The sequence below is a fragment of the Heptranchias perlo genome, chromosome 11, assembly GCF_035084215.1.
Source record: "Heptranchias perlo isolate sHepPer1 chromosome 11, sHepPer1.hap1, whole genome shotgun sequence".
Classification (NCBI taxonomy): domain Eukaryota; kingdom Metazoa; phylum Chordata; class Chondrichthyes; order Hexanchiformes; family Hexanchidae; genus Heptranchias; species Heptranchias perlo.
This window is the reverse complement of record NC_090335.1, coordinates 28,601,763-28,621,561: the sequence shown is the minus strand read 5'-3', so window position 1 is coordinate 28,621,561 and position 19,799 is coordinate 28,601,763. Positions and strand designations below refer to the sequence as shown.

At 38.8% G+C, this 19,799-nt stretch overlaps 1 protein-coding gene across 4 annotated transcripts in view; it reads left to right on the top strand.

Moving 5' to 3' along the window:
• LOC137327206 (rho guanine nucleotide exchange factor TIAM1-like) overlaps nucleotides 1-19,076 on the top strand; it is a 281,965-nt gene extending 262,889 nt beyond the window's left edge. For all 4 annotated transcript variants that reach the window (XM_067992769.1, XM_067992770.1, XM_067992771.1 and 1 more), the window contains 7 exons: nucleotides 3,720-3,838; nucleotides 6,123-6,231; nucleotides 6,560-6,618; nucleotides 8,283-8,388; nucleotides 16,138-16,225; nucleotides 16,328-16,500; nucleotides 17,828-19,076. In XM_067992769.1, coding sequence (XP_067848870.1) covers nucleotides 3,720-3,838; nucleotides 6,123-6,231; nucleotides 6,560-6,618; nucleotides 8,283-8,388; nucleotides 16,138-16,225; nucleotides 16,328-16,500; nucleotides 17,828-18,315 — 1,142 coding nt within the window. In that variant the 3' untranslated portion in view covers nucleotides 18,316-19,076. The remainder of the gene's footprint in view (nucleotides 1-3,719; nucleotides 3,839-6,122; nucleotides 6,232-6,559; nucleotides 6,619-8,282; nucleotides 8,389-16,137; nucleotides 16,226-16,327; nucleotides 16,501-17,827) is intronic.
• Nucleotides 19,077-19,799: the final 723 nt, after the last annotated feature.

Below are 19,799 nucleotides of genomic sequence, written 5' to 3'. Positions count from 1 at the left end.
AAAGTCCATGTACACATCAACTGCACTACCCTCATCAACCTTCTCCGTCACTTCATCAAAGAACTCAATCAAGTTAGCCAAACATGATTTTCCTTTAACAAATCTATGCTGACTTTCATTTATTAGTCCATACTTTTCCAAGCGCAAATTGATTTTGTCCCGAATTGTTGTTTCTAAAAGTTTCCCCATCACCGACGTTGGGCTGACTGGCCTGTAATTGCCAGGTTTATTCCTCTCCCCTTTTTTGAAGAGGGGTGTAACATTTGCAATTCTTCAGTACTCTGGTACCGCCCCCATTTCTAAGGAGGATTGGAAGATTGTGGCCAGAGCCTTTACAATTTCCACCCTTACTTCCCTCAGTAACCTAGGATGCATCCCATCTGGACTGGGTGACTTTTCTACTTTGAGTACCTCCTCTTTATTTTTATCCTATCCAATATTGCTACTACCTCCTCATTTACTGCTACATTGACAGCATCCTCTCTAGTGAAGACCGATGCGAAGTTCATTTAGTTCTTCAGCTATACCTTCTGCCTCCACAAGAAGATCGTTTTTGTCCCTAATCGGCCCTACCCTTCCTTTTGTCTATCCTTTCACTATTTATATGTTTATAAAAGACTTTTGGGTTCCCTTTTATGTTAGCTGCTAATCTATTCTTATACTCTTTCTTTGTCCCTCTTATTCCCTTTTTTTACATCTCTGTACTTTCAATATTTAGCTTGGTTCTTTACTGTATTATGAACTTAGATTTGTCATAAGCTTCCTCTTTCTGTTTCATTTTAATCTCTATATCTTTAGTCATCTAGGGAGCTTTAGCTTTGGATGTCCTTCCTTTCCCCCTCATGTGAATGTGTCTACTCTTTATCTGAACCATCTACTCCTTGAAAGCCTCCCATTGTTCAATTACTGTTCTGCTTACCAATTTTTGATTCCAATCCACCAGAGCAGGATTCTTTTTAACTCATTGAAATTAGCCCTCCTCCAATTAAGTATTTTTATGTTTGATTGTTCTTTGTCCTTTTCCATAACTTTTCTAAACCTAATATTATGATCACTGTCCCCAAATGCTGCCCCACTGAAACATGCTCCACTTGCCTCACTTCATTCCCTGGAACTAAATCCAGCACTGCTTCCTTCCTTGTTGGGCAGGAAACACATTGATCAAGAAAGTTCTCTTGTATACATTTCAGGAAATCCTCCCCCTCTTTGCCCTTTACACTGTTACTATCCCAGTCTAAATTGGGATAATTGAAGTCCCCCATTATCTCTACTCTATAGTTCTTGCATCTTTCTGTAATTTTCCAGCAAATTTTCTCTATCCCCTTCCCACTATTTGGTGGCCTACAGTATACACCCAGTAGCGTAATAGCTCCTCTATTGTTCCTTAATTCTAACCAAATAGATTCTGTCTTTGACCCCTCAACTACATCATCCCTTTCCAATGCTATAATAGTTTCTTTGATCAATGCTGCCACCCGTTCCCCCCCCCCCCCCCCCAACTCCTTTCTTTCCTTCCCTATCTTTCCTGAATACCTTGTAGCCAGGAGTATTAAGTACCCAATCCTCCCCTTTGGGCCAGGTCTCTGCTATTGCCACTATATCATAGTCCCATGTGGCGACGTGCCTGCAGCTCACCGACCTTATTTACCACGCTACGTGCATTTACGCACATGCACTCCAAACTCATCTTAGTCTGCCTCACATTTGCCCCCTGTTTGATCCCTCCTATTTCTGAACTATTTTTTTTACTCTACTGCTATTTGTTTCTCTTGTTTCTCTTGGTTCTCTGTACACCTTGTATCTCCTTTCTAATGTTTCATTCTGGTACCCAACCCCCTGCCAAATTAGTTTAAACCCTCTCCCACAGCACGAGTTAACCTCCCCATGAGGACATTGGTCCCAGCTCTGTTGGAATATTCAACCATTGTCAACCAGTTTTCTCCCCTTGTGTCCTGAAGGTGGTGACTCATGCTGGAGAACAGAGCCATGGTTTGTAATGGTCATCAAGAACCTTGCCGAAATGACCATCAGTAAGCCTAGAACAGTGAAGCTGGATTTTTCACTGGGGTCCGATCCCCTCCGGAAGTGTGGTGGGGAAGAATGGGACCATCTTCTACATAGTTGGGTAGATGCCAGTGCCATAGCTGTTCTTACGGCCTTATGGATGACTGTACCAATGCTCAGCTTGAGTCTTGGAAAACCACACAGATGCCATCAGCTGTCAGAAGTCCTGATCTTCCAGGAGCTGCCCAGGGATTTCTGTTTCAGGGTGCAAGAATGCTGACACACTGGATTTACTTAAAATGAACGCATCTTGGCAAATGCCAGGGCAGCAAGCATTCAGTTGTAAAATGCAGTGCTGCTGGTCACAAATGAGTTGGCTATTTATAGTTTTGATTCCATCCTTGTTGACTTAGGTGATGGCATTAATGAAGGGCTGCGTGGGTGCAATGCATGAATCCTTGGACTTTGGGGGATCTTGTCACTCTGTAAAGTTGCACTGCCCTGCTACGATGCTGCTGGTTGTCCATGAGGGTGAATGAAGTGTCTTGCTGAAGCAACACTGCATTTATGACTTGCTTTATGTCTGGCCATTCAGCTGTGCACAATGTTAGTGATGCTTCCAGTGGCATAAATGTTCAGGACAGTTGTGTAAACACTAGCAGTGCGGTTCCTGTGGAGATGGGCTGCAGATCTGGTTCAAGCATGTGTCGTAACTCATTAATGTCTTACTTTGTAAAGGGTTGTGTCTGCAAGTACTGCTCCTGGGACAAGTAGAAGTAAGAGTGCCTCAGTCTATATGTTCTGGTGTGAGGGTACTGATGGGTAGGGAGGAGGAAATAAATGGCAACAAAAGGCACAAAGGTAGATATTAAAACAGTTGTCAACAGCAAAAAATTAAAAGAAATCACCTAAATTGTCTGAGCTAAGTTTTCTGTAAATCTGTGCAAAGTACCTGCTCGGCTTTTAAAATCTACTTCTACCTTTATTGCAGCACCCAGCAACCCTGGTCACCCAACTTTATACAGGCTAGATTATCACTGAGTGCGATGGAGATGGTAATGACGGGAAATGGGATGTGTGGCCATATCATTACCATCTTAGTCGGGTGCTTTCACTGTCTGCCAGAAATGACTATGAGCGCAAAATGGGCAGATACCTAGCGTAACGGATCCTCGCTTATTTCCCATCTTCCCTGCCCAAGTACTGGCCCAAAATCGGGGTACCAACACTGAAAATCTAGGTTTGACTGTCAATAGGCTATTCAATCACGAGAGACATCATAACTGATTCTTCACCTGAAATTATCCTCGTTCCAGCAAGGGACACCAGTTTTGATCAGAAGCAAGATTTATTTTTAATTATTGCTCTACATCCAAGCCTGGGACACTGAGACCAGTTGCAGTATCCCACCCGGACCCAGTTGAAATGGACTAACTCCATAGAGATCAGGAATGGAATCTGCAATCGTTGTGGCCTGTGTACCACACCACAATGTGTATCTGCCCACTGAGCCATTGGGGAATCCCTTATTAGCCAGTTATTCTACAGGGCACAAAGTCTTCTGGGAATCTAATTCAATTATTGTCAGTCAGGAAGGTTTACAAGGTCTTTGTGAAAATAAATGCAATGTTTCTTGTGTAGTGTAAAAAGTACATGCACAAATCACTTTGTGAAATGCACCTAAAATCCTTTTGGTCTTTTTTTTAAACTTTCAGTGGCAATGAAAGCCATGAATAAGGTAGCAAGCCACATAAACGAAATGCAGAAATTACATGAAGAATATGGTGCTGTGTTTGACCAGCTTATAGCTGAGCAAACTGGAGAGAAGAAAGAGGTAAGGGAATATTCAGTTTAACTTGCTGGAACACGTATACAGCTTGTATATAATTTCATTTCTTGCCAGTGACACATCCTAGGCTCCTTCCTCCCACTCTTTATTCGGTTGAGATGATAGAAGAAACTACATTTACAGCCCCCACCACCACCTGTGGACTTCTCCACAACTGACATCTGTACTGCTGTGTTTTCCTAGTTTTTTGTGAAGGTACTTTCTTCCCTCTCTGATTTCTTGGGTCTTCATTGCCAGCTGAGGATGACTTGCCCCTGAATTAATGAACTAGTTTAATAATGCCTTAATACAGTGCCTAGTGCTTCTGTGGTAACTTTTTTTTTAGATACTTACCTACAAAATCAGTATCCTACTGTGACTTTAACCCCTTCTTGATTGGAATGATTAAAACTGTAAATGCATGTAACAGTCATATTTTTCATTTTATAACATTTTATTATAATCAATCAAATGGTTTAATTTCTTATCTTTTTATAAAGAACAGATTTGATTCTGGTTGTTAAAAATTCCTGAGATGTTTATTTTTCTTAACTTGATGCTGATGGTGAAGTGGGCCACACTGACCTTCCTATATTCCAGGAATCATAAAGCCCAGCTGGGAAAATTAATGGTGGGAGAGATATTTGCACCACTGTCTTGTGCAAAATCCCAGCAGAAAAACACTGGTGCATTTATAATGAGCTATTATGTTAGCAGAGACTGGAGTCATGTGATGGGCCATAAGCAGGATAATTCTGTTGCATTAGAGGGAAGTGCAATCAACTGTCCCTTCAGGTCAAGCAATGTGTTAAAGTTGCACACATCAACAATATTTTCAAAAGATTATTTAGCAGAAAAGTAGACAACTTGGGAAACCTGACAAAATATAAAAAGGACCATCTGACAAATAACAGAAAAAGTTAATAGAAACAAATTTGTAATTGACAGATTAGAAAATGAAAATCTGTCACTTTCCTTCACCTACACCACTAGTAGTGAGTTGAATTGAGTCTAAATGGTCAAAGCTCAAAGGCAAACCATTCCTACACTTTTAGTTGATTGCAATTAATTTGAGTTGTTCATTATTACTGCAGAATGTGGGGCAAAATTTGGACTAAATGCTTGTCAAAATGGACTGTCACTTTAACTTTCCAATAATGGCACCTTTTAAAAATGGGACCATACAAAATTACACACATTTGTAGCTCCTATAAGAGCATAAGAAATTAGAGCAGGAATAGGCCATACGGCCCCTCGAGCCTGCTCCGTCATTCAATAAGATCATGGCTGATCTTCTACCTCAACTCCACTTTCCCACCCAATCCCCATATCCCTTTATTCCCCTAGAGTCCAAAAATCTATCTATCTCAGCCTTGAATATACTCGACGACTGAGCATCCACAGCCCTCTGGGGTAGAGAAATCCAAAGATTCACAACCCTCTGAGTGAAGAAATTTTTCCACATTTTCAGTCGCCAACCCCTTATCCTGAGACTATGCTCCCTATTTCTAGACTGTTCAGCCAGGGGAAACAGCCTCTGAGCATCTATCCTGTCACGCCCTCTCAGAATCTTATATATTTCAATGAGATCACCTCTCATTCTTCTAAACTCGAGAATATTAGGCCCATTCTACTCAATCTCTCCTCAGAGGACAACCCTCTCATCGAAGGAATCAATCTAGTGAATCTTCTTTGAACCGCCTCCAAGGCAAGTATATCCTTCCTTAGATATATCTGTTTTCCAAATGACTCCGTTATAAAAATGTTTGGTCTGGCCTGGTAATGCCAGAACTCCAGAGTTGAACTTTTGATGCAACTGGAGTCTCCATGGCCTCCAGTTTAAGCTCACCACTTTTAATTGCTCTTCCATCTTCTGCACAGAAACAACAACAACTTGCAATTTTATAGCACATTTATGTACAAAATAACCCAAGGTGCTTCACAGAGGCATAAGGAGAACATGCTGGTGGGTAAACAATGCGATGACAGTACATTTTAATGTGTGCGTATCATCTTTGGAAAAGTTCCTAGAGAAAACTAACTGGAAGATATCAAACTGTACTGCTTAATGTCACCTCATAGTAAGACAGTCAAGAAGCTAAATTCAAGGCAGCTGTGACAGTAATCACAGGTTTAATTGGGCCACTTTCCTAATGTGTAATTAAATGCAGTTTCTAATTTAAGACAATAGAAAACTAATGAGTTACAAAAACATTCCAGAATGGTGAATCACAGCCCTCTTTGTAAGATGTGTGCATATATGTATGTAAGCTGTCTTCTTTATTTACAGGTTGTGGACCTTTCAATGGGAGACCTCCTTCTCCACTCTACAGTTACTTGGCTCAATCCTCCTGCATCCTTTGGGAAGTGTAAAAAAGACCCTGAGTTGGCAGCTTTTGGTATGTTGCACACCTTTGCAGTTTAAAGATTTATTGTGCTTGGGCTTTGGACATTCAATCTAATTTCCATATGGCTAAATTTATACTGTATTCTTTGGGAACTCAAATGAGTGTGAAACAGCCTCCTGAAGGGGGTCTCACACATCATGAATCTAGTATGCTCAGTAATTTACTGCGTTAGTCTGCCAGTTTTGCATTGATTTACACTTTGCAGTGATGCAAAAGTGGCAGAATAAATGCAGCCAAAGAATGTATTTTTTTTTAAATTATAAAGTTTTGTCGTGTTGCATCTCTTCTTCCAGTGATATTTAATTTACTTTGTTTCTAGTGTTCAAAACTGCAATTGTTCTTGTGTATAAAGATGGTTTCAAGCAGAAAAGGAAACTGGTAAGTTTTCTATCCTAAAATTACAATACATGCTTTAGTTTTTCATGAGGTACAGCATTTTACTTTTAAAAAAAATTAAAATAATTTAAATAAAAGCATTTTCATTTTGGTTGTGAAGAACAGGGCTCGACATGTCTTTAGTTAAACAGTGGCAAGACAAAATTCCAGTGTTTTGCTAAAGTATGAGTGGTCAAAAACTGGAGCTGAATTATATTCAATACCAATTGAATCTAAGATTTTTTCACTGAACAAAAATGTTGTTAAAAAATTAAAACTTATCAAATAGAAAAATGACTTTTGCAAGATACATTAGCTGCAAGCTAAAGTGAAGTAGTTCAACTCTGCAGTCATTGCCTGTCAAGTAGCCTGTCAAATGATCTCAGCAAGTGATTCATGGAGACAGTTTTTCTTAATTATATTTTAAATTGCTTAAGTCCTCTCAAGGGATAAGATTTGTTTAATTGCATTTACAAAACGTCAAAGTGCAGAAAGAGCCATTTAGCGACTGCTTTGAAAAGGATCTCTGCGATTTCTGATGTCAAGAATGATTGTTACATAGTTGGTATAGATACTAAACCTGTGATTTAGTAATCCTGTAGTTCTGGACATGAAGCCGCTAAATAATCCAGACAAAAGGCTGGTAAATTCTGCAGATATTGGCTGTGTAAACCAGGTTTTCTGTGAATTGAGCTACGAAATTGTAAAAAGAAAATAACAGTTCATTTAAAAATTGCAAATAGTGTCGTGAGCAAGGATTGCGTTTCTGATAGTACAAACTTCTATATTAGGATCTGTATATAATGTTGGTGCACAATATGAAGTTTGCTAATAATAGATGTTTTAAGTTGCTATTTTATTTGAAGAAAGATGCACATTACAAACATAACACCCAATTATAAACAAAAAATAATTCTGATGGGGTTCACAACTCAGGCTTTTAATACTTATGAGATCTCTGCTGATGCATGCTCCAGTTGTGTAGGTAAATGATTTGTACCATAAAGGAAGGTGTGTTGGTCAACCCATTTTCGATGTTTAATGTTCTGAAGATATTGAACCGTCTGCTCCTTTATCTGTTAAGCAAAAACCAAAGCCATCTTTTGAGTAATGGATCTACGTTACTAAGGGGGAGGGGTGTTAAATTGACTTTCGGTTCTAATAATTTGAGAGAATATTTCTGAAACATTTTCCAGTTGGCCATTGAGAAAAAGTCCAAATTGATGCAAGTTTAGCAGGGTTATACTATATGTCTTGCATAAGTGCGACACAAAACCTGATTTCATGTTGATACATGATATACAGTATATCAGCAGTACAAGATGTGCTCAATGATATCTCATGATGTAAACTACTATAAATTGTGATCTGAAGAGAATAAAAGATCAGTGATGTAAAGCTGGTATTATTGGGTGTGTAAATTGAGAAATTCTACAGTTGGACTGAATAAGTTGTGATTATAGTTATGAGAATCTTTTTCACGCAAGTCTGTGTTTCTGTTCATTTACTCAATTTTAACTAGTCACTAACTTTTACTTCAGCATCTATTATATAAATAGTCACTTGGAGCAGTTATTAAAAAACATTTAAATAACCATTTGCTTTTCTAATATCAGTTCTAGTAAAATTGCAACATAAAATGTAATCTTTTCCCCATACTGTTGTAGGGAAACATTTCTCAGAGGGTATCTGTCTTAGATGACCGGGATCCATTCAGATTTCGTCATATGATTCCCACTCAGGCCTTGCAGATTCGATCAGTTACCACCACAGGTATGGATGTAGAATTTTGTGTTAATACATGCACAACAAAATAGATGGAATGGGTCTATACAATAGTAAAGCTTAAGCTGTAACAGTGGTGCTAGACCATCGCTTTGGGAACTCATGTTTAAATATCAGTTGTGGTTGTCATTTTAAGATTGGCTGTCTCCAGTTAGGTAAGTTTAACCAGTTTTCAACTGTATTATAAGAATAAAATGCTTCATCTAGGGAGGAAAAACATCGAGAACTGATTCATTCCTACATAGCTCACCTCTTGATGGCACTCAGGATAATTTTGTAGAGGTGTGTTGCCCAGATACAACTTCCCAGATGAATAAATTCAACATGGACTTGGATGTGTACATCCAAGACAAGAAAATGTACTATAGGAAAAAAGTGGAAACATTAATGCAATTCCTTAAAACTACCTTGTTGCATTTCTGGGTTCTTTGGCTCCAGATAGTTTTGGCTTTCATGTCTCAGATACTCTCTTAAGGGAGTCCTCACTCCCCACATCCTCATTAGTGTTTCACCTGCCTTGATATGGAGGTAAGAATATAGTACGGCGCCCATGATAATAAGATTTAAGATTACTTCTGGTTCTATCTAGCTTTTGAAAGTGGCGGACTAATACCAACTCATGCTAGAATTTAAATGTCATCAAGTTTATTAAACAGCAAATTAACAAGTGAATAATAACAGAAAATAACACATTTATAGTGGCTGTTACAGGCTCCTTGTATAGTAAAAAAAAAGTAATAAATAGTTCACAACTCTTGTACTAAAACAATGACATAAATTTACTTTTTTACGTAGCTGTTTTATTAATCCTTTCCTCACCAATTATAGAAGGTGTCTGACTTACCTTACTCTCTCCAGATGTTCCAGTCCCATAACTTCTCTTTGAAGACTCAATTTCAAACTCATTGAGAATATTTAATAGTTTGCGCTTTTCAAATCAAACAGTAACTAGAGCCAAGCAGTTATTTAAACAAATGTCTGTTAAATTTAAAAAGATGACAGTTATACACATGTCTGAACAAATCATACAACAACATTGCATTTATATAGCACCTTTAACATTGCAAAACGTCCCAAGGCACTTCACAGGAGCGTTATCAAACAAAATTTGATACGGAGCCACATAAGGAGATATTAGGACAGATCACCAAAAGCTTAGCCAAAGAGGTAGGTTTTAAGTAGCGTCTTAAAGAGGAGTGAGAGGTAGCGAGGCGAAATTTAGGGAGGGAATTCCTGAGCTTAGGGCCTAGGCAGCTGAAGGTATGGCCGCCAATGGTGGAGCAATTAAAATCGGGGATGCGCAAGCGGCCAGAATCTGAGGAGCACAGATCTGAGTTGTAGGGCTGGAGGAGGTTACAGAGATAGGGAGGGGTGATGCCATGGAGGGATTTGAAAACAAGGATGAACATAAGAAATAGGTGCAGGAATAGGCCATACGGCCCCTCGAGCCTGCTCCACCATTCAATAAGACCATGGCTGATCTACCTCAACTCCACTTTCCCGCCCCATCCCCATATCCCTTGATTCCTGTGTTGTCCAAAAATCTATCAATCCCAGTCTTGAATATACTCAACGATTGAGTATCCACAACCCTCGGGGATAGAAAATTCCAAAGATTCACAGCCCTCTGAGTGAAGAAAGTTTTCCTCTTCACGGTCCTAAATGGCCGACCCCTTATCTTGAGATTATGACCCCTAGTTCTAGGCTCTCCAGCCAGGGGAAACAGCCTCTCAGCATCAACCCTGTCAAGCCCTCTCAGAATGTTATATGTTTCAATGAGATCACCTCTCATTCCAGAGAATATAAGCCCATTCTACTCAATCTCTCTTCATAGGACAACCCTCTCATCCCAGGAATCAATCCAATGAACCTTCGTTGCAACTCCTCTAAGACTAGTATATCCTTTTTTTAGGTAAGGAGACCAAAACTGTACACAATACTCCAGGTGTGGTCTCACCAGAGCCCTATATTATTGCAGCAAGACCTCCTTACTCTTATACTTCAACCCCCTTGCAATAAAGGCTAACATACCATTTGCCTTCCTAATTGCTTGCTGTACCTGCATGTTAACTTTCTGTGATTTGTGTATAAGGACACCCAAATCCCTCTGACTACCAACATTTCTTAGTCTTTCACCTTTTAAAAAATATTCTGCTTTTCTATTCTTCCTACCAAAGTGGATATTTTCACATTTCCCCACATTATACTCCATCTGCCATCTTCTTGCCCACTCACTTAACCTGTCTTATATCTCTTTGCATCCTCCTCACAGCTTATTTTCCCACCTAGCTTTGTATCATCAGCAAACTTTGATACATTACCCTCGGTCCCCTCATCTAAGTCATTGATATATATTGTAAATAGCTGAGGTCCAAGCACCGATCCTTGCGGCACCCCAGTAGTTACAACCTGCCAACCCAAAAATGACCCGTTTATTCCTACTCTTTGTTTTCTGTCCATTAACCAATCCTCTATCCGTGCTAATATATTACCCCCAATCCCATGAGCTCTAATATTGTGTAACAACCTCTTGTGTGGCACCTTATCGAATGCCTTCTGAAAATCCAAATATACTACATCCACTGATTCCCCCTTATCTACCCAGCTAGTTACACCCTCAAAAAACTCTAATATATTTGTCAAACATGATTTCCCTTTCATAAAACCATGTTGACTCTACCTAATCATATTATGATTTTCTAGGCGCCCTGTTACTACGTCCTTAATAATAGATTCTTGTATTTTCCCCACTACTGATGTCAGGGTAACTGGTCTATAGTTCCCTGTTTTCTCTCTCCCTCCTTTCTTGAATTTACTACCTTCCAATCCACTGGGACCGTTCTAGAATCTAAGGAATTCTGGAAGATCAAAACCAATGCAGCCACTATCTCTGCAGCTACCTCTTTTAAAGCCCTAGGATGTAGGCCATCAGGTCCAGGGGATTTGTTGGTTTTTAGCCCCATTAATTTCTCCAGTACTTTTTCTTTACTCATTTTAATTACTTTAAGTTCCTCACTCTCATTGGACCCTTGGTTCCCCACTATTTCTGGTATGTTTTTGTGTCTTCTACTGTGAAAACAGATACAAAACATTTGTTTAATGTCTCTGCCGTTTCTTTATTCCCCATTATAATTTCTCCTCTCTCTGCTTCTAAGGGACCCACATTTACTTTTGCTAATCTCTTCCTTTTTACATACTTGTAAACACTCTTACAATCTGATTTTATATTTCTTGCTAGTTTGCTCTCATTCAATTTTCTCCCTCCATCAATTTCTTGGTGATCCTTTGCTGGTTTCTAAAACCTTCCCAATTCTCAGGTTTACTACTCTTTTTGGCAGCATTGTAAGCCTCTTCTTTTAATCTAATACTATCCTTAACTTCTCTAGTTAGCCACAGTCGGATCACTTTTCCTGTGAAGTTTTTATTCCTCAAGGGAATGTATATTCGTTGAGAATTATGAATTATTTCTTTAAATGTTTGCCATTGCTTATCTAGCGTCATTTTTTAATCTAATTTCCCAATCAACCTTAGCCAACTCGCCCCTCATACCTACTTAATTGGTTTTGTTTGAATTTAAGACCCTAGTTTCGGACTTAATTATATTACTCTCAAACTCAATATGAAATTCTTCATAATCTGATCACTCTGCTGCAGAGGATCCTTAACTATAAGTTTACTAATTAACCCTGTCTTATTACACAAGACAAGATCTGAAATAGCCTGTTCCCTAGTTGGTTCCTCGACATATTGTTATAGAAAATTGTCTTGAATGCATTCCATGATCTCGTCCTCCAAACTACTTTTGCCAATTTGATTTGCCCAGTCTATATGAAGATTAAAGTCCCCCACAATTATTGCATTAACCTTGTTACATGCTCCTCCAATTTCCTGATTTATACTCTATCCAACACTATAACTACTATTAGGGGGCCTATAAATTACTCCCATCAGTGTTTTCTGCCCTTGTTATTTCTTGCTCCACCCATACTGATTCTACATCCTGATTTTCTGAGCTAAGATCCTTTCTCACTACTGACTATATCTCATCCATTATTATTGGGGCTACCCCCCTTCCTTTTCATGGTGCCGTGGTCAATTTGCCCATCCTCCCTGCAGTTTTTGTTCTCATCCATGCATCCAGTATGGGATGTGGGACAAGCAGAGACAGTGGAGGGGTCGAGAGAGGTGGTGGTGAGATAGGGCTGGAGTGTCATCAACGTAAGTGTGGAATCTGACGTGTATTCAAATGATGTTGCTGAGGGGCAGCATGTAGATGAGAAATAGGAGGGGGCCAAGGATAGTTCCTTGGGGGACTCTAGAGGTAATGGTGCAGCACATTTGTATTTATGGTTTGGCTCTTCCCTCAACATATTGCTCAGAGGCCAACTGAACAATAGTTGCAACATTGTATCAAGTTAAGGTGAAACATGATTTCTGTGAGTGAAGCTGGTTTTTAACCTCTTATGTATCAGGACAGAATTGAAGAAGCCAATATCATGAGAAAGCTTAAGACAAAAATATTTACATTTGTCACATGCATGTTATATCTTGTAACATAAGCATGCTGTAGTTCATTAGGCTTCACTTCTCACTGTGTTTGCGTAGAGAATCAAAGGTATATACATTTTCCCAGATGAAGGAATATAACATGGACTTGGACGTGTGCACATATTCTCATATTTATGATGCGACTACTTTTTTAAACTTTTCACTTGAATATTTGCATTTATGCCTTTAAAAGTTTACATGAGCAGTGTCACATAAATATTAACATGTTTGAATGATCTCTGTATCCCCTTGTAGTGAAATGTATAATATTTAGCATGCAATTTTCTAACTATCCATTGAGACCTAGATTTTCCAATTAGAATTATCATCATTTATTTTAAATGGATAAAAGCCAGTATTAAAATAACACTGATCAGAAAATCCCGACTTGGGTGTCCAGATACTCACCTTGTCAAATGTATGTTTCATATGATTTTGTATGAATTCCATCTGATGATGAAACAATCAGAACTACTTTTTCCACAATCCACAGGGCAGTTAACTATGCTATACCCAATCTGAATTTAAAATTATTGGGGCAGAGGAGAAGGAGAGAATGTTCATCATTGGCCTGATGGAATACAGCTGTAAAATATAATTTGCTTGGTTTGATAATAAAACCTGTTCCTTCGATTTACTACTCGTCATTATTCTTCCCAGTGAGGATGTTGGCCAGGGTTTTCTTTTTATTATTCCTCTTCTTGATTTTAAATATTTATGGAGTTCAACAATGCGTCATGTAGTTTTGTAATTGGTTTTCATGTGGAATTATTGTAAAGCTTACATAGTGACCCTTTTGCTGTATGTTACTCAGAGACTGATTTGGGATGTGAAATAATGCAAAGGAACAAGTTAGCTGACAACTTCAACAGCAGGGAAATAGATGTTGATACAATATCTGTACCCAAGAGAAACATGGTTTACCCTTGGTGGTTTGTGTCTTCAAGCAGTGACACCAGTGAAATTTTGCACTATATAGTCAATCATATCGGTAACAAATATATCAAACAATGTTGCAAATAACATGAACAGGAGAAAGGCTGAGACAGGAATTTCAACTATCCAAGCTCCAAACACTACTATACTTTCCAAATATTTTATCTTACAACATTAGCAATAGATTGCAACATTATTGAATCATTACATTAGCCAAGGACAGTAGAAGATAACTTCTTATAATTGATTTCCGAGAGAGTGCAATATATTTATGGGCATTTTTTGAAGTTATATAGATTAGGGATAGAATACTTCCTACTGAAAGGTCTCTTGCAGACACAGAATTGCTTCAATAATATTTCAGTACTGTATATTTTTATATGATATTGTACATGTTTTTATAGAATCTAGAGCTGTTGGTACTAAAAGCATGGTATAGCAGTTATGAGCGACAGGTTTTGCTGCCCGGCCCAAGTTATACTTATGCGTAAACTTAGATTTGCTTGGCTGACATGTACAGGGTATTTTTTTTTGGCTGTCTTAGTGCTTCTGTGACTGAAGTTCCTGCTGTCTTATGGTGTAAACCAATAATTGATCTGATCCTGAAGTCCAGTTATTTGATTTGTGTGAGCCAATGATCTATGGGGAGGGGATCAAACCATCAGCCTCTAGAAATTGTGATGGTTTTCAGCTGCGCAGCAATAATTTTAGCTATTAAAACAGAGTCGTTTCAGAGACAGATGTTAAATTGCACACCTTTTTGAAAAAAAATTCCAAGCCTGCCCCCTGGTGGCAGTGTACTGTAAGGATTACTGTTTTTGCAGTTTAGTGGCATAAACCCAGATTGGTTCAACACCCAAATAATTTGAGATAAATATTATTTCTGGCAATGTAGGAATAAACAATCCTAACTAGACTAAACTTTAACATTCTCTCACATCCATAAATTTCCTCTCACCAAACCCATCTTCACTGTTTCCCCATTGCTGTTGCTGCTCTTTCTAATACCACTTCCTAATATTGAAATCCTGTATAAATGCAATCTGCATCAAGAGTTATCAGCAACGTCCACAGACATGAAAGTTAATAAATGAAAGAAGCAGGTGAAAAAGGCTACTCATAAACATGATGTTTCAATTCATAAAAATCATACCCATCTGCAACCAATACTTCATCAAATACTTCTCAATTCACTATCATTTTCCGTGGGGGGGGGTGGGTGGGATGGGGGAAGAAATACGTGGAACTTGACCTGTGTGTTTCTTTTGTGATTAGGTCATTGGCTCCTTGTCCTCCAATCCATCAAAATCTTTGTCTTTATTTTCAAATCCCTCAACCAACCCTAGCCCTGCAGCCTCCTCCAGACCCATATCCCAGCCTCTCCTTCAGGCCTCCAACTCTGGCTGTCTGTGCATGCCCCCTCCCTCTGCTCCACCATCCATGGCAAATTATTTCAGCTGTTATGGCCCTACCTTTTGGAGTTCCTCCCTAAACTGCTCGTCTTGCTACTTCTCTCCTTTAAAAGTCTCCTCAAAACCTGTCTCTTTGACCCATAGATTTGGCCATCTCTCCTAGCACTGTTACTACTCTGCATTTCTCCTCTGTGAAACATGGGCAATAAATGCTGGCCTTGCCAGCGATGCCAACATCCCATGAATGAATAAAAAAAAAGATCTCGGGAGATATACTACATTAAAGGCTCTATATAAATGCAAATTGCTGTCATTGTCGTGCTGTTTCCTCCAGGGAAGAAGCTGAAGACAAGCCTCAGAGTAAGGCTGTATTTATATTGTGAGGTGGGGGAAGGTCAACTTGACCTCCTAAAGGCTAGAACAACTTATCCACACCCCCTCCCCCTCCCCCCCCCCCCCCCCCCCACAGTTGGATGATGAGCAATATTCTATTGAATGTGGGGGCTGAACTTGAATTGAAGTAAATAACCTGTCCTCTTCTCTTTTCAGTGGTTTGAGAGCATGTCATTGATTTTTGTGAACAAATGTGTTTAGAATACAAGAACTTGAACTGTTTTAGAAATTCAGCTTGCTGCTGGATGCTAAAATTGCACAGACACAGCAGCTAGCTTAGGAATTATTGCTAATTTGTGTAAGCAAGATTTGAGATGAGTGAATCCCATTAACATTACTGTTTAAAGATGCTTTGTTCTTGTACTAGGCTGCCCCGTAATTGTATGAAACCAAACCTTTAGTAGTCACAATTCATAATCCAGTGCCTTTAATGTGCTTTTGTTTGTAGATGCAGAGACTGACTGTGTCTTTGAAATTGTTCACACAAAATCCGAGTCAGAAGGAAGACCAGAGACAACCTTTCACTTCTGTAGCAGGTAGTCTATTGTCACTGTTACCTGATTTGCTTGCCACGTGTATAGGCTTTAATTTTTTTTTAATTGTCGTCCGATAACTTACACCTTTCTGGAAATTTTCAGTACTCCAGAGAGCAAACGGGATTTTATCAAGGCCGTTCAGTCTATTCTACGCGATAAACAGCGAAGGCAACTTCTAAAAACTGAAAGTTTGCCACAGTCCCAGCAATACATGCCTTTTGGAGGAAAGAGGCTGTGTGCACTGAAAGGAGCAAGGCCAGTCGTGAATCGAGCTGGTAAGAATCATAGGGGTTCCAAGCTGTGTCAAACACTGTTCACAGTACATCATGTTACAAAATGTTCCTGTCTTGTGCTGGTGTGTAATTCCATATTTGTGAAAATACTTTCCAATTTTTCTTTATCCCTTTTAGCTATGAAACCAATATCACACACTCAAGATTTTTTGGTCCCAGTTTATCTTTCTCAGTAATTTCATATTGTGACATTCCTACCCCTATATCAAAAAAAAATCTCATTATCAAGATTAAAAACCCAAATTGCAGAACTTGACAGCGGAAGTAGATGTCAAAACTGAAAGGTGTATATGAATTGGTTCAAAGATTGCAGCAAAAGTACAAGATGAGAACTTGGATGATAAAACGTAACAGCTGGGGAGATTAGAAATATGAACCCATATGGGAAAAGTCAAATGGCAAATAATCTTGTGATAAACCAGACAATTATGAATCTATAAGTAACCGTCTTTATTAGATGACAGGGAGTGTGCTTTAAAAAAAAAGTACACTATCTCAAGTGTTCTGATTTCTCAAGAACTTCATTCTTGTTGGTTATCAGTGCTGCTTAGTTTTTAACACATCCCTAATCAGGTATCTACTGGTATGCTGTATTTCTAATAACTATTTATGATCACACACAAGTGATGTAATTCTTCAAAGCAGTAGGTAAAATAAATGGTATTTGTGGGATAAATATTGTGGAATAGAATTTCTGGGGGCGGCTCCCCGATCTTTTGACGTAACCCAGGAGAAATGGTGTAAGTGGCTGTTTATGTCATCTTTCCGCGGGGTTTACGACGATCTTCTGCCAAAGTTACAGGGGAAGATCGGAACCTCCCCCCACCCCCCGCCGGCAGAATTCCAGGTGTGTGTCGTTCTAGTATGGCTTACTTTCACTGCCGTGTACTACCGTCCTTTCTCCTTCCTTCAGTAATTACAGCACATTGTTTTCTTTGAAGTATATTGAGAAATAGTATTGTCATAATATTTAACACTTGTAAAAACTATGGTCTAGAAATGACTGTTGGAGATATCAGTGAATGACTGCTTAAAGTAATGTTTCCCTGGTTGCTATTTTAACGCAGTTATTAATCCATTTATTTTAAACAGGCTAACATTGCTGCTAGAATAACAGACAATGGAATGTTGTGCGAATGTATTAAGTGATCATTCAGTAATACTGTCAACAGTAATTCTAGGTTTATATGATTATAGTGATGACTATCATGTTGATATGGCTTGGCTATCAGATTATTAGCACTTTTTGACTCTGTTCCTAGTAAGGTGTTGTAGTATCTAATTCTGAGTATCTTTGTCCCTCCCTAAGTTTCAGTTCCCTGCAGAAGCCTAGGCAAAAAGAGACTATCCAGGAACAGATTCACTATTGATGCAGATGATCTGTTTGGACATAGCCAAAATAATGAGTCGTCGCAGTCACCAGCGACCTGCAATGACACTGATCGTTGGGTGGAGGAACAGTTTGATCTTGGTAAGTATGAAGAGCATGAAGATGTCAAGGAGACTGATATTCTAAGTGATGATGATGATTACTGCCAGTCAGTGAAAAGTTCATCACTGTCAAAAGATTTACAAGAGCAGCTAAAAGCAATGAGCTTCGCAAAAGATGGGCTTTGTGCGAATCGGAAAGTATCAGTGTGTAGAACACCGGAAAAATCACCATCGAAAATGGCATTTGCAATGAAGCAAAAAGCTGCAGCAGGAGCTAACTGTATAGTAGAAAACAATGCAGCAGAAATCATCTGGATAAAACGTGAAGACTTCATTTCAACTGAAAAAGAAAATGATGAAATCTAAAATGCAGGCTTGGATCTGCAGAGATATGACCACCAGGCACATTCAGAGCTAACAGTTCATGACATGTTACATACTATAAGGATGATTCCACTGAATTCTTTTACTGATGGACAAATTGAGGCAGCTGAAACAATTCAGAAGCCATTAAATGCAATTAAGAATTGTCATGATTCAAAACACAAAAGTATGAACAAGCTTGTGGCTTCATTCTACACTCCTATAATATACTGTCCAAAGGGCTTTAATGTATGATATTTATTGTTGCGGTGTAAAAATATAATTTCATTTTTAGTATATTTGTAGGCAATTCACTGAACAAGCAAAACTATTGTATCTGTTACAAACTTGTTTTGTACTTTTTACAGAAGACAGTGAAATCAATTGCACAAACTGGATTGCATCTCTAACTGTTTAAGGAATATCCTTTTAGTGCAAAATTGGTTACAAATCAGTAACCATACAACTGACGCAGTGGTGTAAATCAGGTGTTTCTATGAACAAAAGAACAGCAGCCAGCCTTGAATAAATGAATTTTTCAAACTACTTTAGGGAATCATTATGCTACCAACAAGTCTGACGGTACTTATATTATTGCCATATTCATATTTGTACATATTTCCAGGCTTTAATGCACACATCAGAAGTTGCCTAATATATTTCTTTTGTAAGCTGAAAGAAGTTCTATTTTTATGTTTTTAGATTCATTGACTTTAAGAATTGTAAATGCTCTTCAAACATAATAAAACACGTGAAACTAGGAATTCTGCTTATGCCACTTTATGTGTTTACTTAAGTTGGTTTGCAGATGAGTCAAATGGCAGAAAAATATCCTCATGGTAGTAATCTCTCGGAAATACAGTGGTACCTTCCTATGATCAACTTACATTTCTCAAAGAGGTGATGTTCACCATGTCGCCACTTCTCTTAGTACACTTAAAACAGGATTTTCTGCTTTGGCAAAAACCCAGCGTAAAGTCGGCTCCACACCTGCCTTTTTGTCCTGCCGCTGATCCTGACCCTGCCAAGTTTTCCAGGTTCAGGCTCATTTCAATAATTCTGGCCGGCTCCCTGTAGGATTCCCACCTGTGTTGGCAACCCACCTCGAGGGAGAGAGGAAAATCGCTGGTGCAGGCCTTTGGGGCAGCTGAAGAATAGATTTTTAAAAAACATGGACTGCAGCGGCTCAAGAAGGCGGCTCACCACCACCTTCTCCAGGGCAATTGGGGATGGGCAATAAATGCCGGCCTCGCCAGCGACGCCCACATCCCATGAACGAATAAAAAAAAAATTATAAAAGATAATTAAAATGTATTATTTTCTTATTCTCTGTATGTAAATATGTTTTCCTTATAATATTTTTGAATATTTGTCATTTCAACTGTGTTGTTGTGTAATGCCCTCTGATGCACTTTCATGAGCTTCCACCCATAGGCATAATGCATATCTGTCTAGAATTAAATATGAACATCCTTTTAATCAAAAAC